The sequence below is a fragment of the Gossypium arboreum genome, chromosome 3, assembly GCF_025698485.1.
Source record: "Gossypium arboreum isolate Shixiya-1 chromosome 3, ASM2569848v2, whole genome shotgun sequence".
Taxonomy (NCBI): Eukaryota; Viridiplantae; Streptophyta; class Magnoliopsida; order Malvales; family Malvaceae; genus Gossypium; species Gossypium arboreum.
In genome coordinates this window covers 5,410,519-5,435,444 of record NC_069072.1, presented here as the reverse complement: position 1 = coordinate 5,435,444, position 24,926 = coordinate 5,410,519, and the positions used below count along the sequence as shown (strand labels likewise).

Below are 24,926 nucleotides of genomic sequence, written 5' to 3'. Positions count from 1 at the left end.
ATTTGATTTTGACTCGATAATTATTTAACTAAATTCAAGTTTTTTTCAAATCAAATTCGATTAATTTACAAACACCAATATCTCATTAATACTCTCAATCACCACCACATATGATAAAATTTAAACTATAATATATTCAAGTGAAGGACTTGAGATATTAAAGTTTTCAAAAGTCTCCAACCAATTTTTTATTTAAAAATTGTACATTTATTTTTAATTTACAATTAAAATATTCATATCTCATGTATATACAAACATAAATAAGTCTAAGAATCACTTTAGAAAATAAATAAAGTCCAAAAATATATATTAAAAATAAATAAGTACAAATTCTTTTTATAAAAATACGAAAATTTAAAAATTCAAGAAAATATAAATTTTATATATTAATTTAATAGTTAAAATATTTATTATTTTAAATGTGACATGAATTTGAGTTGCTCTAATTTAAAAAAAATTCACGAACAAAATTTAGATATAAATAATGTCTAACATATTAATATTTGAAACGGGTTAAACTGGATTTCGTTATCCATAGCATAAGAGATTGGACCCGGTTTTTTTCTCCGCCTCTCATTCCTCATCCCCTCCGCTTTAATTCCGTGGCCAAACATCATTTTTCATCTCCGCCACTGTTGTCAATGATGAAGAAAATGATTACATTAATTAATTAATTAATTATTGTATTAGAAATATGATATTTTATAGATTTTTTAAATAGTAATCGAATTTTGTTCTTACTAAATTATTTTTAAAATATGTTTAAACACAATTAAATCTAATAAATCATATCATAAAAGAAATTTTAATATAAATAAATAACTGATTTTTTATATACGTGAAAATTTTGATAACTTAATAATACATGGAAATTAATAATATGATAAATTTATTATGAATTATGTAAACATTATTAATAGAGATTATATTTGAGGCACCATCTATGCATGAGTCTTATGCTATTGATAATTCACAATTTATTATTTAATTTTAAAGTATTTAAAAATAGTTTAAAAATAAAATAAAAAATGAAATAATCACTCAGTGGATAGTTTGGGAAAATAGTTTAAAATAGTTAACCATGATTATTAGAGATGTGATTATGATTTGAATATGTTAAACACGTTACATATTATCATACGCCCCGACGTATAAGATCAACCAAAGGCCAAAAGACTGGTAATAAAAGACTCCACGCTGACGCTCCCTCCTTCCCTTTCCTCTATCTAACGGTTAGCTTCTCTTAGCTGCCTTTCGATTCTTGGATTGAGTTGTTAAGGCACTAGAAACCATCGTTTCTGAATCTAATTCAAACCCATATTTGTTGAGGATTCGATCGTTCTGAGTTTGGGATTTTTCCCAGGTAAAGGAAACAATCTGTGGTTCGAAAAGCCAGAATAGAATATGAGTACAAGTACGGCCACGTCCGGTACATGTTTGATCATATGCTCCAATGGAAAATCATCTCTCGAAACCAAAACCTCCACGATGATTACGTTGAAATCGTCGTCGTTTCCTTCCCGTTTAACCGCCGTTTCTATAAAGGCGAGGACGAGAGTTGTTTCCTGCCGAGCTGTCTCCACCGCTTCCGTCGACAAGGACGAGAAAGACGCGTCGATTTCGGGATCGGAGGAAGACCCAGAGGCGGCTAAAGTTGGGGCAAAGGTTAGGGTAAAAGTGCCTCTCAAAGTTTACCACGTGCCTCGCGTCCCTGAGGTGGATCTGAACGGCATGGAAGGAGTGATTAAACAATTCGTGGGGGTGTGGAAAGGGAAAAGGATTTCAGCTAATCTACCTTACAAGGTGGAGTTCGTCACTGAGATTGAAGACCGAGGACCTGTCAAGTTCTTAGCCCATCTTAAAGAGGATGAATTGGAATTCCTTGATTAAAATCCTGATTCTTATCTGTATGCCAGGCAAAATACTTTCTATCTTATAACTAAAAAAACCCCAATAAATGCTCACTGTTGTATGTAATTTTCACCTTTCAGTTCTACCTGGGAATGGGCATTTCTTTGCTTTTTTGTTTATTAAGTGTAGCATTGAAGTTTCCATATCCATAGGTTAACTTCAAAAGATACTACTTTTAAAGCCTGCTAACAAGTTAACTGCTTATTCGTGTATATGCTTTGTGCTTGTTTTCCACCTTCCTAGTGTTGTGGTATACTAATATTTCAAATGCCATCAGGAACCTGTTTTGATACCATAGTTGAATATGTAGCCCTTTTGGAGGGATCTAATAGGCCTCTGTTTATATATGTTTTCAGTTGTTGTGTGCTCGCTCACAGTTGGTATAGTTTGATTTGGACTGTGTACGCTCTTAAACAGTGAGCTAAAATGAATTGTGTGAACTTGGTTGTTGTGATGGGGTCGTTTAGTATTAATGTAAAAAAGTCAGCTATTTCTGTGTGAAAGTTGGTCCTCTGTCATTTAGTAAATATTCTTGAAGAAGATTTAGTTTGTAATCATCCCAGCACAAAACAAACTTGACATGTTTTATACGTATTAGTATGCAATATGGTGCTTAAGATGGTTAGTGGATTTTTAACATTTTACGGCACTGGTGAATTAAAGAGAAGAATCTTACTTGTTGAATCACCAAAATGCTTGCCTAGCTGATAAAGATTTTTTTTTTTTTTGTTTGGGGGCGGGGGGTTGGGTGGGTCCATCTCGAAGTAGACAATAGGGAAATTTGAGTTGCTTTAGTGGTAACTTTTATAACATAGGTGCCGGTGACCATAGAGTTATTTGTGTAAATGGATTAGGATCATTTTCGTTTGATGTCATTGCTGGAACTTCTTCACATACTGATAGGCGAATGACTTAGAAACTGGAATCCAAATTCTAAATTTATTTTTTTCTTGTTTGAGAAAGTAACGTGGATTCTCCATTTGTGTTCCTGCTGAATTTTCTATATGTTGTCGTGCTTATTATAGCTATTATTGGTGATAAATTATAGCATCTACTCTCAGTAAATAGTATAAAAAACTGGGTTATCAGATAAGGTGATTGCTATAATGGAATGGACGACTTTTTAAGTTGGTTCATCTTGTACTTGGTTTTCTGTGTGCAGATTTATCTAAGGTAGCTTCATTTTGAACTATTATACTTAGGTCATCAAGTTTCATTACACTGGCACATTTCTTGAGCACCATCTTTTAATCGCTATAAAGCATGACTTTATGAGATAAATCCTTCATATTGCATGTCTGCAAATGCCTTGTCTTTGAATTTGTTGGTTAATTTTGTGAAAGCATTTCATGCATGAATATCTAGCCACATCTTATTTGACATTGCTGTCCTATGCTGTGGGGGAACTCATTATTCTGCTACTATTTGATTTGACTCTTGTAAAGCAGTATCAAACTTCATGGACTGCAATTCTACTTAAAGACAGAAGCAACTGGGGTTATCTTCACCTTAATATTATACTTCGACGACTGCAATTAAATGTGGTTCTTTAGTTTTTCTTATAAAAAAGCTTGATTAGGTATTTCTTTAGTTTGCTAGAGGTCTTCTATCTTGAATGGTAAAAAGGGAGCAGTACTGTTACTTGTAAAACCAGCCTCCCCCCCCCCCAAAAGGGTGCTCTTCTAGTTTGAATATGGTTCTTTGAGCATATATGTTATCACAACTAATTTTACTGCAGTTAAAATGTGCATTTCATTTATATCTTTTAAGGAGATAATGCTGCAACTAATATTGAGGTAATGCCTGATTTTACTGCTATAACTGGTCTGGACATTCTTCTTAGAATCGAGAGTTAGTAACCTGTCAGTTTGGCAAACTGATATTTGATAATTTTGGTAATGATGGTTGCTTTTCTATACTGATATCTTGAAGTGGATCCTCAAACAATGAAAATCCGAGTAGTTCAGTGGTATGCAACAGTGGAAATGATGTATGTATGCTTCTGCAGCACTTAATTTGTACACATGAACAAATTGGCCTTGGTTCCAGTGACATTATCAAGGTAGGAACTAAGTTGAAACTTGTCTATGTCCTTAAGTTCAGGTCTCTCCCTACCATCAGCCCTTTATGAATCTAAAGCCCGTGCTGTCACTCAATCATGCCATGCTGTGATCTTCTGCATTGCTGCATTGGTAAAAGTAAACCACATTAGCCATCAAAGGGAAAATCATGAATCTTGTTATACTATTTCAATCTTGCATCGCTTTTATGGCTCAAAATACTGGCATTACTATGCTTGTGTGTGTGTGTTCTTGCAGTGTTAGATGAAAGAATCTGGTGGATCCTGGGCCTCAGCAAAGTGCTCCTCGCCACTGAATCTTTAAAAAGAGAAAAGTGAAGGGGCGTGGAGTTTTGCAATGATTGGGTTTGTATTATTGAGTTGGTGAAGATGAAGGTTGAGCAGAAATGGCATTCCCATCTTTTACCTTCCTAACTCTAAAAATGCATTCTCAATCAAGTAGGTTGCTGGCTCCAACTATCCAATCTCCACTCACTGCCAGTTGACGTAATGCTTTCTTCAATCAGCTGAAATACGTAAAAAAAAATAAAGACGAATGTCTCAAAATTTACATTAACATAAATTATTAACTTGTATGGTTTTATTTAAATATAAAATATCTTAAATATAATTATAATACGCTAAAATACATGGAATGTTAAATCTAAAATGGACTATAATCTTTTCTCAATTGTTAAATAAAAGAATAACAAATTCAATTACGGAATAAACTTAAAAATCTAAACAAATGCATTTAGTGGTTGAATGAAATTATTTCTACATGCTCTTTCATGTTTTGATTTTTGTGAATTCAAAAAGAAAAAGCGTTGACGTAGTTAAGCACCCAAAAAAAAAAAAAAATTCAACGAGGAGAATGTGAAAAGAAAGCGAAGGAAAATGGACAGATAGATAAAAGACCATCATGTTTTTAATCATTCACTTTGGATCAATCATATTTAAGGTATTTTATAAAATTTAAAATTATTTTATGTATTTATATTTTGTATTTATAGGATTTATTTAGAATTATTGTAGGCTGCTGCCTGGCCTTCTCAATTATATTACTATATTTCTGCACATGCAATTGCATGGAAAATCAAAATACCATCTTATCCCTTTATATACATTACAACGACCATTTTTCAACTTTCATGATTACCACACTCCAATCATGTTGCTAATATACAATTGAATTTCGTTTTATTATTTTAATACAAATACATTTTCCTTTATAAATTTTATTCATTTTACTATATTTATCTATTTTGTTTTTAGTGATTTTTTTCAAGTGTATATATATTTTTAAAATTAGTACTTGAGTAGGATAATAAATCATAATTTGATGTTATTTTCATTTGTAAATAAAAAGTTTTCATTTTGAGCAATACAAAAAGAAATTTTATCAAAGAATTTGATATTAAAATAAATTTAATTCTTACACTTGTAAAATGTCAAATCGAATTCTTTTACAAGTTATATTTAATTAACAATAAATTTTATTTACTAATCATTTCATCAAAATTTTACTTATTATGAAAAATTAAATTTATTACACTTATTTAGAATTAGATAACTATATTATGTGCATCGACTAATTATTTTAAATATATTATTTAAGAGAATTGAATTTTAGCTCAATTAGTAATTTGGTATAGGTAATATTTCCAATATAAGAGAACATTGGTTTGAGGATGCTGAAACGCATTATCCTCATATTTCTGAGTTGGGGAGGGGCTATGGATAATTCTAAATATTGTGTCGAAATGAATAAATATTGTGTCATTTAATTAGCGAGGCACATCTACAAAAATCTTTTGTATTCTCTTTTTATATATTATAATTAGATCTGTTCATGGGTCGAGTCATTCGTCTGAGTTTGAAGAATTACCCAAAAAATAAAAAGGTTTGGACAAAATACGAGATCTGAAAAATGGGCTTAGATAAAATTTAAAGTCTGTTTTTTATATGGGCAGGACATTGGGCAAGATTTTTTTGCCTAAGCCTGACCTAACTCGAATATATAATGTTATAAAAAATATTATATTAATTATATATGTTAAATAATTATTATATATATTTATATTAAATCACTAACCCAATAACAATTAAACCCATTACTCAAAACTTAAAAAAACACTTCTCTAACTAAAAAACCCAACCCAAAATATAAAATTTTAAATATTATATTTAATATAATAAAATATTTATTATATTTATGGTAATTTTTAAATATAAGTACTATTTAATGTATTTTTAATGTGTTAAAAAACTTTTATTTTATCATTTTTTTCGTGCATTTAGTATATTATATTTTTTTAAAAAAATTATTTTTAAATAAAACTCATTTAAAAAAAAATCACATATGAGCAAGTCGGATCCGGATTTACCTTTTTTAATTTAGACTAAACTTTGGCAAAAAAGTAAAACCGTTACTCGGGTTGAACTAAAAATTTAAAAAATTGACCTCAATACCTTATATGAGTTCAATTAGAACTTGATTTGACTCGGCTTATGAATATCTCTAATAGATATTATTATCATAAAATATTGTCGTTAAGAAAAAAAATCCCCAAGTTAATTCCATTTTTGAAATTAAATAAAAAGAAGTTTTTGAGGTGGAAAATGGAAAATCATATAAAATTAAATATTAATAAAGAATTTCACAGGTATTTTGAGGTAAAAGGATGAGGTGGCGTGCAATAAAAATAAACATGATTCAGATGATGGCATGAAAAAAAAAAAAAGAGTGAACAAAGATGAGAAGCCATAATCTCAAGTGGTTCCCACTTTAATTTCATTAATTACCTTAATTAATTTTCAAAACTCCAAGTAATGCCACATGTACTTATAAAATTTAAAAGTTTAATTTCGGAAATTCGTGTGTTGGCATAATGATTAACGTATTTATTATCTGTGAATTTAAGTTGTGCTACTCGCGTTGTTGTTAGAAATTTACACTTCTTTTATAATTAAGAAAAAATTAATTTCGGATTTAATTAGCTTATATGGTTGATAAAAAGTGTTATAGTTAAAAAAAAGATTAATTTCACTAAAGTCTTCAAATTATTACATGGGTTTTAAATTAACCCGTAAACTCTAAAATGTTTTAATCAAGTCTTTAAAATATCAATTTTAGTTAATAAATACTCGTTTGAATTTGAAGTAGTCATGTTTTTTAAGCGTGTAAATTAAATTATAAATACTTATGTAATTACTACATAGATGATTTGGATCTAATGTATTAAAAAATAGAAAATGTCAATAAAATTTAAGATGTCTTTTTTTTCCCAAAGAAACGTGTTACTGCTATTTATCCTATAGATACAAACATATTTACAAATTGGTCCAGAATTGAATTATCGTTTAATTCTCTAATCAATCGCTAGATTGATGAAAAGATCTAATTGATATGATATTGATTATTCAATTAAAACATTTAAAAATTTAAGTTGAACTAATATTTTTGGAACTAGACCAATGATCGTATAGATTAAACTACTGATTATCGATCCGATTGATTCGTCTGGTCTATATTAATTCATGAGTCAATAGATATTTTTATCTTATTTCAAATAGAAATATCGATTAATTTTCGATCTAACCAATTTACCGAGTTGACCTAAATTTTATTATAGATTATACTATATATAAAAGGTTGGCTAGTGTTTTCAATGGAGCTTCCTCAATTGGGCTGGACTCAACGAACTGTAATTTACCCTCCCCAAATTGAGAATTAACTTTCTTTTTTTGATTTCCCTCCCTCCAATTTCCCTTCTAGATTAATTTTGAAATGAAAAAAATCCAAAACTTGTTGATTCAGTAAAAAAGATTTATTTTTTAAATCAAATTCAGTGAAAAGAAAAACCCACAGCGGCTGCAGTGAAACTGAAACTTGAAAGCGGCCCCATTATTTTCTCTTCCTTGTTTCTTCTCCTTCTTCTTCTTCAGCTTTTTATGTTCTGGAAAATCTGATTTCATAAAGGAGGTTTGCTTTTAAGTTTCAGATTTGGGTTTTACTGAGAACATTTTAAGAAAATTTGGTGTCCAGACGAAAAAGAAAGAGCAAAGCAACCTATTTTTTTACTTCATTTTCTTTCCATTATTATTTGTATTTTCTTTGTTTGTACAACTACTGCTTCTCTACTCTTTTTTTCTATTTTGGTATAAAATAATATAATTTTTCTAGAGGAAACCCAAGAAAGAAGGTTAAACAATGAAGCAATCTTTCCCAACTGTTGTCTTCTCTGTAAGTCTTTGGTTTCTGGTAAAATGTTGTTTACTCATTTTCAGTTTTTTTAATATCATTTTTTTGTTTAATTTAATGTTTCCGATCTAACAGTGGAAATTTCTCGTTTTTGCAGTCGTAGAAAGTGGTTAAAATAATGAAATGAGGATGAGATCTACGGCGTCATTTATCAATTTTTTTATTTGAATGTTTGCTATAGCCATTGCTAGGGTTTTGTCTTCTGTTTCGTTTCCGCCATGACCACCAAGCGCGCTTACAAGCTACGTATCCTTTTTTAGGGTTTTCTTTTTATGAAATTATGTTTCAGTTTGCTGTACTTGATCTGGGTTTTCCGTAATAATTGTACTGATTACCTCAAACTGATCTTTTACTGTTCCTTGCGTTTGGTTTTTTCTTTAGTAATTTCACTTGGGGGTAGCCTTAACAGTTATAATGAACAGAGGAATTTGTGGCACACTCTTCAAGTGTGAATTGCCTAAAGATTGGAAGGAAATCTTCGAGGGTTCTTGTGACTGGTGGGGAAGATCACAAGGTTAATCTTTGGGCTATTGGTAAACCCAACGCCATACTGGTCAGTTTTCTCCTAGCATTTGCTCAATGCAAATTATTAATTTCGTTCCAAATTCCCTTTTTGTCATTTTTTTATATATATTTTTCATGTGTTCCTAATAACAATACTAGTAGTGTTTTCAATATCATTTATTTGCTGCAATTGATTATATGCTAACTAGGTGCTAAGGCTTTGCTTGATTGACTGAGAAGAAAATTGGAAAGATGAAAGATTGAAGAATAGAAAAATAGGAAGATAGAAAATATATTTTTCTTTTCACTTCTCTTTCTATTCATTGCTTGGTAGAGTAAAAAAAAGAGTGAAAAGAAAATGGAAGTTCTGAAAAATGCATGACTTTGAATTAACTTACATCTTTCTCTCATTTTCCCTCTTTTTATTGTTTTAATTTGGAATGATTTGTTTTATGTCTTGAGACGGAAAATGGTCATATTTCTTATTTTCTTTCCTCTCACTTTTCTTTCTTACCAAGTACACTCAAAATTTAATTTCTTTCCACTTTTCCATACTCTCTGTTCATCCTTCCAATTTTCCACTCAACCAACTATACTCTAAGGGAGGAAACATAACGTATGGTATCAAAAGTGATAAGATTAAAGAATTCTAACTTTGATAGTTTGATTTTGGTGACCAATGAAGTCTTACGCTGTACATCTTGTATTTGAACTGTTATAACAGAGTTTATCCGGACATACTAGTGGGATAGATTCCGTGAGCTTTGATTCTTCAGAAGTCTTGGTAGCTGCAGGTGCTGCAAGTGGTACCATCAAACTTTGGGATTTGGAGGAGGCAAAAAGTATGCTTGTCTAATTCCATAGCCTTTTTTTTTTTGGTGTTATTCAAACATGTTGATATATGTTAACTTTTGGTCTTAAATTATGTAGTACATTGATCTTTTGTTGCAATCTGATACTTTTATAGTTGTTCGGACTCTGACTGGTCATAGATCCAATTGCATCTCTGTGGATTTCCACCCCTTTGGTGAGTTCTTTGCATCTGGTTCTCTTGATACGAATCTCAAGATATGGGATATCAGAAAGAAAGGGTGTATCCACACTTACAAGGGCCATACTCGAGGAGTCAATACAATCAGGTTTACACCAGATGGCCGATGGGTTGTATCTGGTGGCGAGGACAACATTGTGAAGGTCAGGGTTGCTATACTTTAGTTAATGATGATAATCCTTTTTTCACTGATGTGATCCTTTATTTGAGCACATTTTTGCTCTTCCATAATCGTTTTTCTTTTGGAATATGTGTGGGCATGGCAGGGTGAATAAACATGAATGTTTTTTCATTTCTTGTCTTTTATTTTCTGGGAATTAGAACTGAAATTGTGGAGCTTGGAGTGAGACTGTGAAGCTGAGGATGTTGGATAGACTATCTAACTTGTTTCACACATTGTTTTTGATTCACAAACTCAGCCAACTTTTAAAACTTTTCTGTCTGTTTCCCGGTTATGATTGCATCATTGTTTCAGTTCTTTGGTTTACTGATATTAGGATTTGTTATATGTTGGCTATTCCATTGTTGTAACTGGTATACGTTCAGGCTGGCATAAGAGCCTGATGTCAGTGGTCAGTACTCTTTGATAGAAAACATTACCTTACAAAAGGATTTAAATGATGTGTAGGCAGTTTGTATGCGCATGATACTTTCAAATTTAGTGTTTCAGGATAACTTTCACATTGATCCTTGTCATGTTCTATATGTCAATAGGTCTGGGATTTGACTGCTGGAAAACTATTACACGATTTCAAGTATCATGAAGGCCAAATTCAGTGCTTAGATTTCCATCCTCATGAGTTTCTATTGGCTACAGGTTGGTTCTTACCTTGTATTAAAACAACTGTTGCTTATTGTTCATTGCCTTGAGAACTCATTCTATGATGCTGTTCTAATATGTAATTCTTATCCTAAGATCTATTATGTTGTCTAAGGTGGTTGTGAATGTGAATCCTTCTTTGGCGCTTTGATTTTCATTATTCATCCTCTCACTTTCACAGGTTCAGCTGATCGGACTGTTAAATTTTGGGACCTTGAAACCTTTGAACTTATTGGTTCAGCTGGGCCTGAGGTACTTCCATCGGTCTTTGGCAAACTTGTTGGTTCTCTCGATCGATTTAGAGATTCATATCCAGATCATAAGATCTATATTTATATTTTGAGATCATAGGATCTTTTATCTTCCTAATTTTTATGGAAAAAAAATGCGTACATGACTTTTTCTATATACTGTAGACCACTGGAGTCCGTTGCTTGACCTTCAATCCTGATGGGAGGACTGTACTGTGTGGGTTGCATGAAAGTCTGAAGGTGAGATTTTTATAGTTCCAAAATCATCAATCTAAAGTGATTTACTAGGTAAAGCTCTATCTTATTCCAGTTTGCACTTCATTTTCTGTGCAACATCTAGGTTTTCTCCTGGGAACCAATAAGATGTCATGATGGTGTGGATGTGGGATGGTCTAAATTGTCAGATCTTAATATTCATGAAGGAAAACTTCTTGGCTGCTCGTATAATCAAAGCTGTGTTGGAGTATGGGTTGTAGATATCTCGGTACTGCTAAGTTTTCTACATTTAAACTTAATCACTGCATCTTTCTTAATCAATAGTCACTATGTCATGATTTTAATACTAAATTTGGTCTTTGATACAGCGTATAGAGCCATATGCTGTTGGTAATGCTAATCGTGTGAATGGTCACTCTGAACCCAAATCTAGTTCAGGTGGAAACCTCTCCGTACTGAATGAGAACACAGCAAAACCTAGTATGGGAAGATTTTCTGTTTCACAAAATCCTGATCCTTTAGTGAAGGAAACAAAATCCCTTGGAAGGTTGTCTGTTTCACAAAACTCAGATCCTGCCAAGGAGTCCAAAAGTACGTTTACTTTAATTTGTTAGAGTTTTGCATCTTCACTTTCCTTTCTGGTCTTGATTCTCAAAGTTTTCTTTAGAAACCATATTGTCAAGTATTCATCCTGAACCAGTTTTTATTTATCAAATTTACCTATTGAAAAGAAAAGTCAAAATAAGGTCTGAGGGAGACAAGTCAAGCTCATCACTGTTAACCACATGACTCTTTTTGACCAATAAAACAAAAAAGGAGAAAAAGTGGGTTGATGCAAAGCTTTCATATGGCTGAAATGATCAAACTTTCTCTTCTACTTAAATTGTGTCCTCAATTATTATTAATATTGTTACGTGATGAACATTATGTTATTACTTTTGGCAAGCATGCAGTACTATTAGGTTAATTTGTTTAAAGGGAAAAATAAATTTTCTGGTAATAATTAATTGATAATTATCAACAAACATACATTTTCAGCCAAATAATAAACTTAGCACTTCAAAAAGTTATGAAATATCTGGGAGTACTGTTGGGGAAGAAGGGTTGGAGGGCACCTTTTACTCTTATGTATTTATCTATCTTATTTTGATTTTTGCGTAATGGTTAAAGCCCCAGGAAATGCACCCGGTAACCCTCAGAGGGTCAATTTAAACACTGCTCCAAAGACTACTCAACCAAATTCCGTAACTGTTCCTACTGTAGCAGCTCCAAAGAGGAGTTCTACGAAGGCTAGTGTGGCCATCAGTGTTCCAATTTTCAACAAGTCAGATGTCATACCTGTGATTGTGCCTAGAAATGATGCTAGGTTGGATCAGGCTGCTGAATCAAGAAAAGAAGTTGGAATATCTGGGAGAAGTGTGGAGCAGGCTGCTGATTCAAGAAACGAAGTTGGAATAACTGGGAGAAATTTAGAGCCAAGTCAACTTGCTGCTGAATCTAGAAAAGAAGTTGGAATAGCTGGGAAGAGTTTAGAGCCAAGGCAACCGGCTGCTGAATCTAGAAAAGAAGCTGGAATAGTTGGGAGAACTTTGGAGCAGGGAGCTGATTCCAGAAAAGAACTTGGTATTGTTGGAAGAACCATGCCATTTTCTTTGCAGTCAAAGACAAATAGTTTTCGGAAGTTTCAAAATTTCAAGGAAGACATGGACCAGCCAGCTATCTCTGCTGCCTCTGAAACTACAGGTTCTAAGGCTTCTGAATTCAACAGTGTGCTGGACAGGAGTATTTTTTCTGCTGTAAGAGGCCCTATTCAAGGAATATCTGCTGCTGAAAGGAATATGAGGGAAGATAGGTGCATTGGCTCTGGCAAGAGTGAACCAAACTCAGCAGCAGAGTTGCCTTCAAGCTACCGGGATGAAAATCGTATATTTCTAAAATTCTTAATTTACAGTTCTGCCTTTGATCATTTCATGCGTAGTTAGCTGCTTGTTCTTCCTGAATTTTTAGATCTGCTATAGTGTTTGCTTCTGACCTGAAAACTTTTATCATTAGGTGGTCAATTAGATTTTAACTGAAAATATTTCTATTGAAATTCTCATTAAAGGACTGCTTAATAGCAACCTTGAGTTTTCTTGAGACTTAATAGGAACAACTGAAAGAGTGAGATGGAAGAACAATTAGCTGCCACTGGAGGGGGATAGAACAATGTAGTCTCATTGGTATTTAATATGAATATGAAAATTAACCATCAGGTTATTTCTAGTTGTTCCAGCAGAATGTTTTTTAACTAAAGAATTTACCATTTAAGAGGAATCTCTTTCACAGTGGAAACCTGTTAACTGAAGAACTATACTTATATTTGTATTTCTTCAATTCTCTGGGTAACTATATTCATATTACATTTTTAAGGCTGACAAGGTGCAGTGATGGGGAAGTAGTCTTATGAGTCTATGTCTTAGGTTGTTTTATCCTTGGGATAGCATATTTGGCCTTGATGAACTTTAATTTGGCTTAGCTACGAGGCATGCTGATTGATGGAGAATGAGCAAAACTAATGTGTGACTTGAACTTCAGTTTCTGGTATGGAATAGATTGATCTTGACTTGGCTATTGGATAATTGTTGGGGTGTGTTGTCACATTACATTACGTTCATTCTTGACTTGTTTGGTTTTTAAATTGTCTGGCCTGGGCCGGCTGTTTTGCATTTCTCTAGTTAGAATGTTGAACTATTCATGCTGAAGTTTAATTCTTTGTTTCAGATGATGCACATGTGCAAAAAACACATAGAGATACATATCCTTTAGAAAGCCTAAAAGGAGGTATATCTATTGATTGCTCGTTGATATTATAAACAATTCTATGAAGGACTGAACTCATTGTACTTGGTCAATTCTTCAGGAAGAACACGTCCAGTAGTCTTAAATATTGAGAAAAGAGGGAGATCTTCTAATTATGATGGACCTATTATGAGTGTCTCTCCGAAGAATGCATCAATGGCAAACATGCCTTCTGTCAATGTGGTAAAAACAGATCAAATCTTGAATTTACTTTGGTTCCCTTTTCTAATATGTTCTCAAAGTTCCTGTCAATGGTAACTTATGCATTCATGTTATTACTTTTTAAAGTATAAACAAAGAGGATACGCTGCATCTGTGGAAAAAGAAATGCCTTCTGCCAGTGATGGGGATGCTGTTGCAGATCTAATGGAGCAACATGACCAATTCATTAGTTCCATGCAATCTCGTTTAGCTAAGTTACAGGTGATCCCTAAGAACATAGAAGGCATGCTAATGGTTTCTTTTTTTATGTGTTTGTTGTTCACTTTATAGTACAATGTCTGCAATATGGTCAACTTTTCATTGAAGATTTCTGAGCCTTGCTTTTATTGGTTATAGGCTGTTCATCGGTATTGGGAAAGAAAAGACATAAAGGGGGCAATTGGTGCAATTGAAAAGATGGCTGATCATGCTGTAAGCACTTTATGTTTGTTAATTCATCTATCCCGTGTTTAACTTTCATGTGACTGAAACATATTTAAGAGCCACTTCCTTTTCTTTATGATGGAAATTGCAGGTGCTTGCTGATGTGATGAGCATTGTCATTGAGAAAATGGACATCGTCACATTGGACATTTGCACTTGTCTTCTGCCACTTCTGTCTGGTCTTCTTGGTAGTGATATGGATAGGTAAGAACAGTATCATAATCTTTTCATTTTTGTAGTCAATAGGCTTGGGATTTTTGTTATACATTTGTTCAGGAAAAATCAATTGCTTTCAGTAGTATTTCGATTTACTTATGCTATTTTTGGTAGGAGTATTATTTTTTCAACCTTATTACATGAGTTAGTAATAAACTAACGCCACTTGGTAACTTTTAGCCAATCACATGAATTGTTTTGAGCAAAGGAAAGGAATTTTTTTTACTTATTTCGAAGAGGTTTTATTATTTACTGAGGTTTTACTCGTAGTTCTAAGTTTAAGTTTACATTTATACTAATTATTCTTTATGTTATGACACTATTTTAATACTTATGTAATAATTAAGCTTTTCCTTATGTTAATGTTATGTTTGGTAGGAGTATTATTTTTTCACTATTTTTTAGTATATGAGTTAGCAATAAACTAATTTCAATTTGTAGTTTTTAGCCATTCACCTGACTTGTTTTGGGAAAAAAGGAGGAAAATCTTTTGCATATTTTGAAAAGGTTTTAGTATTTACCAGAGTTTTTACTCATCTTTTTAATTTTAAGTTTAAATTTGTACTAACCATTTTTTTATGTGTATGTATTTTAATACATATATAATAAATAAGTTTTTTTCTCATGTTATTACATGAGTAACTAAACAAGTCATAAATAACTAGACGAGGCATTAATGTGGTAAAAATGATATATTCCCTTTGTTCCACTAACTTTGTCATATTCTGATTTTTAGTGGTCAAAATGTTTTAACTTCGACCTCTTATTTTTAAAATTTATTATGGATAATAAAATTTTAAAAATATACTATATAAAATTTCAATAAAGTAGTTTTGAATATATTTTTGTATAAAATTTAATTAATTAAAATATTTAAAATAATTGAGGTCAAAGTTTAAAAAGTTTGGCCTAAAAAATGTCAACTTTGACTGGGACAAAGGGAGTAGCATTTTAGTTTCTTGGTTCCTTAAACTTTTGATGGTGTTAGTTCCATCTACCTATAAAGTTTAACTGCGAGTCTTTTGCAGGCATTTGAGCATCTGTCTGGACATGCTGCTTAAGCTGGTCAGGGTATTTGGTTCCATGATATATTCAACCATATCTGCTTCTACACCTGTTGGTGTAGACATCGAGGCAGAACAAAGGTGTCTCTGCTTACTTCCTAACTTCAAATTTAATGTTTGAATATTCAGTTATTGGACTATTAACCGAAATTGCATGCTGCTGATTGTCCTAGGTTTGAGCGTTGCAACCTATGCTTTATAGAACTCGAAAAAGTAAAACGCTGTCTGCCCACTCTTTCCAGGTGACTACTATGGTGGTTAATTAATGGGGTTTAATCATATGCAACTGTTCTATACGGTTTGACTTATTTCCCGCGATATTTTCTTCTTTGTTTGTTTGTTCTCCGTAGAAGAGGGGGATCAGTTGCAAAATCTGCCCAGGAATTGAACCTAGCACTTCAAGAAGTATCATGACTGAAATCAACTTATTGAATACACGCACTAACTTATTCTGTGCTTTCAACGGGATCGAATTCTGTAAGTTGCCTTGGAAAGCACGATTCGGCATGTATGTGCCGGCCAAGCAGCAACCACTACTTTGATGCATCTAGTCTCATCAAGTCCTGCTGCACCTTGTACATGTTAAATACTGGTCTAAGTGGAGACCTTTTAACTGGTAAGTAAAGCTGATTCTACTCGCATTGATTGATTAAGTGGGAAGACTTGAAGGCTAATTGTGTTTGATTACTTTGCTGCTGGTTTCTGCAAAGTTTGTTTTTTTTTTTTTCAAACTCAGTGGATACCATTACCATTGCCAACCACTGTCTCACACATTCTAACCCAATATGATGAACATCAATTTGTACCTTATGACTCTCGTATGTAATATATATTTATATTGTTATGAATATACACGTGTCCAAAAGATGGGACTGCAGATATTTGGGTTATCTGAATTCTATTGAAAGCTTTTAGTTCGGTTAGGCTGTCATAATTTTGTCTTCAGACAAGGCTTGAGTTGTAATTTGCTTCAGATATTTGGGAAGGTCTTGAAAATGAAACCAGGTATAGTAAATCTAACCGCCTTTCTCAGTTTGTGTAATGCTTTTCATGTCAACGGAGTTTCTGTTTCCAATGTAAAAAAAATAACAGCTCTTCTCATCTCAAGTTGAGCTTAAGCAAAATTGACCGTCTCATCTCTGTATGGAAATCAAGTTGGTCCCTTTCAAAATTTGGTGCTTGTACTTAATGAATATTAAAAAGTTAGTACAATTGTTAATGGTTGATTTTTACTAATTTGTGGTATAAAAATTGTTAAGTGTTATTGAATTTTTGCTAATTATTTTCATATAAATTATTTAGCTGTTAAGAAAATAGGAGAGCCAAACTTAATAAATTTCTTTTAAGTCCCATTCGAGCACCTATGCAGGTCTGAATACCATTAAATAATTTGTTTTGCTATTTTTAATTTTACTAAACATCCTAAACAATTTCTAGACTATCAAGGTTATATCAATAAAGTTCTTTCATTACTAAATTTATTAATGTAACTATGACATATCAAATTTTATATGGTATAATTTAAAATAAAAATTTGAAAGAAAAGTAAAATGCTATTATGTAATTTTTATAAGTTAAAACTAAAAAAAAAAAGAGTGAATAATAAAGCTTTTGTAAAAGCTTGATAACTTTAAAATCAAGACTTTTAAGACATCTATTTTTATGATATTCATTTTTTTAAATTTTTAATTTTAAATTACGCCACATAAGATTTAACATCATTAATCGATTAACGATTTTAATAATGGAAAAACTTTATTTATATAATCTTAAAAGTTTAAGGATGTAATTAGAATTTTTAAAATTTGAAGATTAATAATTTAGAATGAATGTTTATATGGTTGAGTTTAACTCTCAAAACTAAATAAAATATTTTATAATTATATTTAAATAAAATATATTTATTAAATGGTAAGTTAAATTTGAGTCAACTTGGTTTAGAGATTACCTTCTCCAAGACCAACCCAAACGAGCCGCACTTACTAACCGGACCATTGAATACATTTTAGGGTAAATCACCTCTAAGGTCATTAAATTTTTAGTAAATTTACGTTTTAATTATTCAACTTCAAAGAGTTAGAAAATGGTCATTGAACTATTCCAAAGTTTTCATATAAGTCACTAAACTATTTGAAACTTTTTATTTAAGTCAGCGAGATGTTAATTTTTTTAAAGAAAATTCAACTAGTGAGCTCCAAGTGATGATTCGACTATCGATATAGTGGATTAGTAACCATCAACAAGCAAAAGAATAAACCTTAGATCCAAGTCAAATTGACAATCAGTAACAAAGATCAGAGAATAAAACTATTTAGATTTTGGTTCAATGACTCGTGATGTTCAAAGTTGTTTTATAACAGAGAAAAATTTGAACTATAGAACAAAAAAGGAGTAAAAGCTTTTGATTGGTGCAGGCAATACAAATAAAGAAGGTTATACAATAACAGTTTTAACAACCCAGTGACTTAAATGAATACTTATGAATAGTTCTATAACAATTTTGTAACTTTTTAAAGTTGAGTAATTAAAACGTAAACTTACTAATAATTTAGTAACCCTAGGTATACTTTATTCTAAAATTTATAAGATCAAAATATCATGTTAGGAAATATCTTTTCTTTTTAAGTTGTTTAATTCAGATTGGTTGGCTCGAAAATTAACTAGGAATTAATTTAAAGAAAATTATTAAATTGGTTGATTTAAAAATTGAATAAAAAATAGAATGAACCAAAATTTTAATATATTATTACTTTTTTATAAATTTAACTGACTAAATAAACCGATCGAATAATTTAAACCAATTAAATTAATAAACTAATATATTGAATTATTCGAATCTTCGATCGGATTCCACAAAACTTTATTATATACAAGTGAAAATAGAAAGAGGGTCCAAGGATGGACCATAGACGGAGTGAAGAATCAGCCTCCAAATGGCACATACCTCTTAAGCCACAAGTCTCTTTCATCCTCATGATTTTAAGAGGCCAAGAGGGAACAACACTTCATACCGGCTTCCGTCATCATCAAAACAAACGCATATATGAACCTATTTAGTGATGTCAGCATTAGTAGAGCTGATTCTTATAGAGTTGTCCATGGATACTAATTCACCTAGCTTATTTTTTATTCAGGATTTGATATATTTTTTAAATAAATTTTATTTTTTTATTTAAATTTATTTTTCGAATCTATATCTTTATTCAAATAGTTTCCGAGCTAGTGTTTGGCATTAATGGTGATGTAATAAATCCTTTTTTCTTACAAATGGAAAGGAAATATATAAAAAATGGAAAAATAGCATTTCTGGATAAGGCTTTGGATTTTGAATATTTAATTTTCCATTTTATCTATTCCTATTTCAATTTTAAAATTCATTAATCCAAATAAAAAACAATACGTTAAATAACATGCTTATAAATAACCATAATTCCACCTTAAAATAAAATTTAAAATTTTCTTCAACCATTTTCATCAGGATCTGATTCAGGTGCTGTTTTTTTTTTTTATTTTTTAAAGGCATCACGTTTTTTTTTTCTTTTTTAATCCGTGACTCTTTTTTTTATGAATCAAAACTGAGTTTGTTTGTCTCTGTTTGCAAAAACCAGAACCGTCCAATTGCTAAATTCTAAAATCAGTAGGTTTCGAGTCACCTCGTTTAACTCAATTTTGTTGTCATCCATTAAAGCTCGATACAAGGTTAATTCATGGATTAAAAGAGGAAAAAGTACAGATCGCAAAGGATCGAAGAGAGAAGGTGGAGAAGAAATCAAATGTTGTTTGTACGGTTTGGCATTAGAGAAATTTATATATGTTTTTAAGTGATATAATTAACGAGTTTGGCATATATGCGAACAGCTGGTGTGTTTTCATTAACTAAACCCGTTATCGCTACTGCAAATTGAGCACATATTCATCGATTCGACAATGTCGGTGTTCTCTCCTTGGGATTTGCCGTTGCCGTATGCTTCAAACCACTCGAATCTTCAATGCTTTCTTCGTTGCATCACTCCCGTTGTTTCTACTCGATTGCTACCTAAGGTACTAAAATACTTTCAATTTCCCTCTCTCTTATATGTATATTATTCTCACTAAATTCAAGAAAAAGTAATATAATAATCATCGTTAATGTATTTTAAATTCTTTTTAATTAAATAATTAAATTCTTGATTTTGACTGTTAATAGAATTTAATAATTAAATTAATGTAATACAAAAATATAATTCTTTTGGAAATTTGGTTGTTAATGTTAATCAACAGAAATGTAATGAAGATTCAAATGGTGGCTATTTGGAAACAAATGAGAAAGAAAGAGATGAAGAAGGGTACAATTTGAGTGAGGTTTGGGAGTCATATAGGGAGTGGAGTGCTTATGGTGTTGATGTCCCGATTGTGGTGAACAATGGCGACTGTGTCGTTCAGTACTACTCTCCTTCATTATCAGCTATGCAAATATACACTTTCAAACCCTTTTCTTCCTCATTCAGGTCTCTCTTTTTTTTCTTTATTTTTTAGTTTTGTTATTATTCCTTGTTTGTTCCATGTGTAAATTTGTGAATTTAGTACTTATATTTTAATTGATCAATTTTAATTTTTATATTATTGAAATTCAATTCTAAGTTAAAATTAGGTCAAATTCTACTATTAGTCCTATATTATTAAGTATATGTTCTCTACCTTGATATTTTAATCTTTAAATTTTGTACTTTTCAAGTTTTAAAATGTCATTCAACTGTCAAAGGTAATTGTTAAATTTATTAACTTAATAATTTGTGAAATTATATAAAAATAGCAAATCAAACATTGTATTACACATGTAAATATGCTTGTGTATGATTTTTGAAATATCATAATTTAATGGCTATTGCTCCTGTAAATTTTAAATTTGGAAAACTACATGATTAAAAGTAGCGAAATTAGAGTAGTTACTAAATTCACAATTTATACAGAGTTCAGGGACTAATAGCAAAATTTGACCTTTTATATGACTAATTTTGTTGCTTTTTTTCTTTCTCGCTTCTCATCACTTTTGGCTAACTGTAGAGGGCTGGGAAACATGGTGAAACCTGAAAACGTCTCTTGTTGTAATGATGATGATGATGATGATGATGATGATGATGGCGGCAGCAGGAGCGAAATTTACAACTCCTCAGCTTCAAGCAATGACTCGTGTTTGAGTTCCGAGGCCGCTTGGGACGAGGATTCCACTCAAACAAATACAATGGATCAATGTGGCTACTTGTACTATCAATACAATGAGATGGCGAGTCCTTATGATCGAGTTCCCCTTCACGTAAAGGTGAGTCCGAAGTTTTTTTTCATTAACCAATTCCCATTTTTTTGAAATCAATGAAAGGTTAGTGTTGAGAGCTTGTTTGAAACAGATGAATGAGTTGGGCAAACATTATCCGGGTTTATTTGATCTTCGGAGCACCGAAATTTCACCTTATAGTTGGATGGCTATAGCTTGGTATGTTCCATTCTTCTCCTTTCCTTTTTGGATCATTGATTTAAGATATATGTTATTTTGATAATGTTAAAAGTATACCTTCAAAATATATTCGGTCATAAATATGAGCTATAATCTAATTACTAGACTTATTCGAAGGTCAAATAAATTTAAGTATAGATAAATAATTATTGATCTTTGACCAATTCGATCCAACTTAAATTATTTTTATTTTATTTAATTTTGAAAATAAATATATGAATTTTTATATAAAAAACATTTTAATTTGTTTTATATCAAATAAGCAATAAGTTCTAGTGGCAAAAGGTGTTTGGAAAAAAAAAAGTTAAATCAAAATTGAATAGAGGCTTTGTATAAGAGAGATTCCCATCTGATTTTATTAGACTAGATTTGTCTAAAGGTCAGGAAGTCCTCTTAATCCAGCTTAACCTAGCTTTGATCCATCTTAAATTACTATTTATTAATTAAAATTTTATATTTATTTGTAAAAATATTAGTAAAACAGTTTTTAAATTTTTTAATATAAAAGATGAATAATGAAATTAATTCAACAAGTTGAGCAAACTAAAAAAGGCCTAGGTGAAAAATTGAGATGTGGTTAACTTTATCCATGAACCGTCCAAGTTTTGAGTATATTCGAATGCGAGATATATACTCGTATTTATGAATCTAGTGAAGTCTAAAAATGGTTTGCTTATGTTTGATTAGGTATCCAGTGTATCAAATTCCAATGGCAACTAATGTGAAAGAACTGTCGGCATGTTTCCTTACTTACCATCCATTGTCAGGTATATATAATCAAAGCAACTGCTATAATTAATCCAATATTTTTTGTTGTTGTTGTTAATTTCAATCTTGTCTGGTATGATTTTTTTTTTTTTTTTTTTTGATTTGGGGTTTTGATCAGGTTCAAGAACAGGCAGCAACAAAGAAGAAATTTCACTCCCTCCGTTTGCAGTGGTTACTTACAAGCTGTTTGGAACATTGTGGATCAACCCTGAAACATCAGACAAGGACACCATTATATGTCAACAAACAGCTGCTAGCAATTGGTTGAGACAACTTCAATTCCAGCACCATGACTTCAACTTCTTCATGTCTCGTCAGTTCCAAAATCCCTAATGTTAATCCCAGTCGTAGTTTTTTTTTTTTTTTTACAAAGGAGGCCACAGTTCGAGAGATCGATTAGAATTGCATTTATCAGCATTTTAGGCATTTTCGCAGTTTTGTTTTACCAGTAATCTTGGGGTCAGTAACAATGGATAAATGGGGTTTGGATTCTGTATGTATAATATATATATATATGCATATAGACGGTGAAAGGTTATTACTGTTTTAAGTGAAAAACATTTTCAGTTCAATACCAATGAAACAATATCTTTCTATTGAACTACAAGCATCCATTGATAGCAGCAGTACCAGTTTCATATAGGAATCATCACTTTAAAAGGTTGATAATGGAGGGAACAAAATGCAGAATTCATGATTTCACATCTACATCCTAGAGTCTATCAGTGTTTACATGAGTCGCAACCGAAGACGTATCTAACCTTCTAGATTTTTGACAAATCTGGATCGATGTTTGGTTCAGATTTTGAAGTACTTGTAGCCATAGTCGGGGTTTGTCATACCCTCTTCCCAATCACCCATCTGGCGACCACCGAAAACTATCTGTTGAATGCCTAGATAACTGTCATAAAAGAAAAAAAGGGACCAGTGTAAACGTATTCACCATGAAATTTGATATATATATATATATATATTCTTTTACGTATTAGTATCATTTAAACTTACTCTGCACTTAACACTGTCATGCAGTTGAGGAGAACATCAATGGATAAGAAATCCGAGGTACCAAGGTCTACCCTGTAATGTCATTGTGTAAATTAGTCATATTATTCCATGAGAAAGAGCTATAAGAAGCTGAAATGAAAACTGCAGATTGAACATCAGAAATCATACCAAACACGGCCCCAGTTGTCTTGAAACTCCACGTCACTGATATCATGGAACGATGATGGCATCACATTAAAACCCTTATCTGCATCATAGAGGGGATCATACTCCATTGAAGCATTTCCCACCTGTCATCAATATGAATCAAGAAGCTTATTTTCTCTTATGCACAGTAAGACCCGGTCAAAGTTAAGAAAATGGAGAGCAAAGGCAACCATTGCCAAACCTGCAAATTAGAGGAATTAAAAGCACCCAAGCGTCCCATGACATACCATGACTGAATAACCTGCATGTATATCAAATTCAGTGAACATAAATTGTTTGTACGTAACAGATAATACACAAAACAAGAGCAAATACAAAAAGGATTCTTCTAAAATTAAATAAATTCAGCACCAATTTGCCAGAAGAAGGAATCAGAAGGAGAATGAGACTTTGCTTACACTGCCAATGAGATTGACTTCTCGGTCGGAAGGTGATCCATATAACTCGAACCATATATAGGAATCAAGTGGATTAAAACTGAAGAGCCGTCAAAATTGAAAGTTAGAGAAACATCAGCTACTTCATACAACTATGAAACTAAGGGGAAAATTAGTTTAATCATACAGCAAGAGCTTATTGCTCTAAGAAGTTCATTTCTAACTATATTTTACTATCATGGATAAACTAATAGTGTAGAAGGCATACTCTCGGAAGGTGACTTTAAAAGCAAGCAAAGAGCCCGTCTTTTTCTTGTTAAAATCTCTACCCTTTTTCCTAACACGCTCTTCAATCTACAAAACATAAACCAGAAAACTCATTAGAATATCAGATTATAGATGATTAAGCTGAGGAAATGAAAAAAGGGAATAGGAAAAGGGTGTTGACGGACTCGTTTCCTCATTTGCTCAGGGTCACCAATGCTATCACCAAGAACCGCTCGTAGTTCCTCATCGTCTTTGCAAGCGTTTTCGAGTACCCTGTTTTTAATGCCAAAAAAGAGAAAACAAACAAAATAAATTCACAGAGGCAATAAGTCGAACAGGTAGAATGCATGGTATATGTAAATAAAAGAAGACGAGAGTGACGAGTACTTGGCCCATGATGGATAATTGTGAAGCCTGTCGAACTCTCGTTTCCTCTTCTCTTCACGTATCTTGAGAAGTCTCCTCCCTCTCGCTGTCGTTCCCGACCCTTTAACGTCGCTTGTGCTTGAAACGCTAACAGTCGAATTGCTATCCTCAGCTTCTGCAGCAGCTCGGGTTCGAAGAATGGGTGTTTTGTTTTTGCCGTCGTCGTTGTTTAGAATCGGATATGAAGGAAAAGAAGAAATAGGAAATGACTGCCTGGCTAAAACTTGACGAAGAAGATGATGATGGGTTTCAAATTTACTTGCATTTGGATTGCAAAAAAACCCTTTCACTGCCACGCTCATCTTTCAATCACCGTTGCAAAGTTTCTCCAGTGTTAATCGATCATTGCGGATAATGAAAAAGATTTTCGGCCTTTTCACTGTAAATATAATAAAATCGGCATATTTTCGTGATTTTACGAAACAAAGGCGCAGCCCAATGAGATTTCATTAAAAGAATCTGACCCGCTTAACCAGGCCCGTCTATTCATTTTACTTTTTTACTTCATATATAGGTTCATTATAGGTTAAATTCTGCTATTAGTGT

At 32.1% G+C, this 24,926-nt stretch overlaps 4 protein-coding genes across 6 annotated transcripts; 3 read left to right on the top strand and 1 right to left on the bottom strand.

The window, feature by feature from the left end:
* Positions 1-1,098: 1,098 nt before the first annotated feature.
* Positions 1,099-2,123, top strand: LOC108474705 (ferredoxin-thioredoxin reductase, variable chain). Its single transcript, XM_053025447.1, has 2 exons — positions 1,099-1,232; positions 1,364-2,123. Exon 2 carries the CDS (start codon positions 1,405-1,407, stop codon positions 1,888-1,890), a length of 486 nt encoding a protein of 161 aa, XP_052881407.1. The 5' UTR covers positions 1,099-1,232; positions 1,364-1,404; the 3' UTR covers positions 1,891-2,123.
* Positions 2,124-7,647: 5,524 nt separating this feature from the next.
* LOC108476343 (katanin p80 WD40 repeat-containing subunit B1 homolog KTN80.3) lies at positions 7,648-16,859 on the top strand. Of its 3 annotated transcripts, none has more exons than XM_017778531.2 (19): positions 7,648-8,216; positions 8,332-8,480; positions 8,657-8,787; positions 9,463-9,580; positions 9,706-9,932; positions 10,504-10,606; positions 10,791-10,861; positions 11,026-11,100; positions 11,201-11,344; positions 11,445-11,667; positions 12,247-12,999; positions 13,837-13,896; positions 13,976-14,097; positions 14,203-14,337; positions 14,473-14,547; positions 14,651-14,763; positions 15,804-15,920; positions 16,013-16,081; positions 16,193-16,859. In XM_017778531.2, the coding sequence occupies exons 2-19, from the start codon at positions 8,453-8,455 to the stop codon at positions 16,251-16,253; spliced, it is 2,625 nt and encodes an 874-aa protein (XP_017634020.1). In that variant the 5' UTR covers positions 7,648-8,216; positions 8,332-8,452; the 3' UTR covers positions 16,254-16,859. The 3 variants fall into 3 exon arrangements, with proteins under 3 accessions (XP_017634020.1, XP_017634017.1, XP_017634019.1); XM_017778528.2 differs by having other exon boundaries at positions 16,190-16,859; XM_017778530.2 differs by having other exon boundaries at positions 7,648-8,234; positions 16,190-16,859.
* A 2,420-nt stretch (positions 16,860-19,279) lies between these two features.
* On the top strand, positions 19,280-22,981 carry LOC108474644 (uncharacterized). The gene is made up of 6 exons (XM_017776638.2): positions 19,280-19,880; positions 20,100-20,326; positions 20,883-21,138; positions 21,224-21,309; positions 22,018-22,097; positions 22,217-22,981. The coding sequence occupies exons 1-6, from the start codon at positions 19,767-19,769 to the stop codon at positions 22,429-22,431; spliced, it is 978 nt and encodes a 325-aa protein (XP_017632127.1). The 5' UTR covers positions 19,280-19,766; the 3' UTR covers positions 22,432-22,981.
* On the bottom strand, positions 22,689-24,861 carry LOC108474645 (uncharacterized). The gene is made up of 8 exons (XM_017776640.2): positions 24,342-24,861; positions 24,140-24,227; positions 23,956-24,041; positions 23,709-23,787; positions 23,492-23,551; positions 23,272-23,393; positions 23,104-23,175; positions 22,689-22,999 (listed from the first exon to the last, which is right to left on the bottom strand). The coding sequence occupies exons 1-8, from the start codon at positions 24,680-24,682 to the stop codon at positions 22,897-22,899; spliced, it is 951 nt and encodes a 316-aa protein (XP_017632129.1). The 5' UTR covers positions 24,683-24,861; the 3' UTR covers positions 22,689-22,896.
* Between the last annotated feature and the right edge of the window lie 65 nt (positions 24,862-24,926).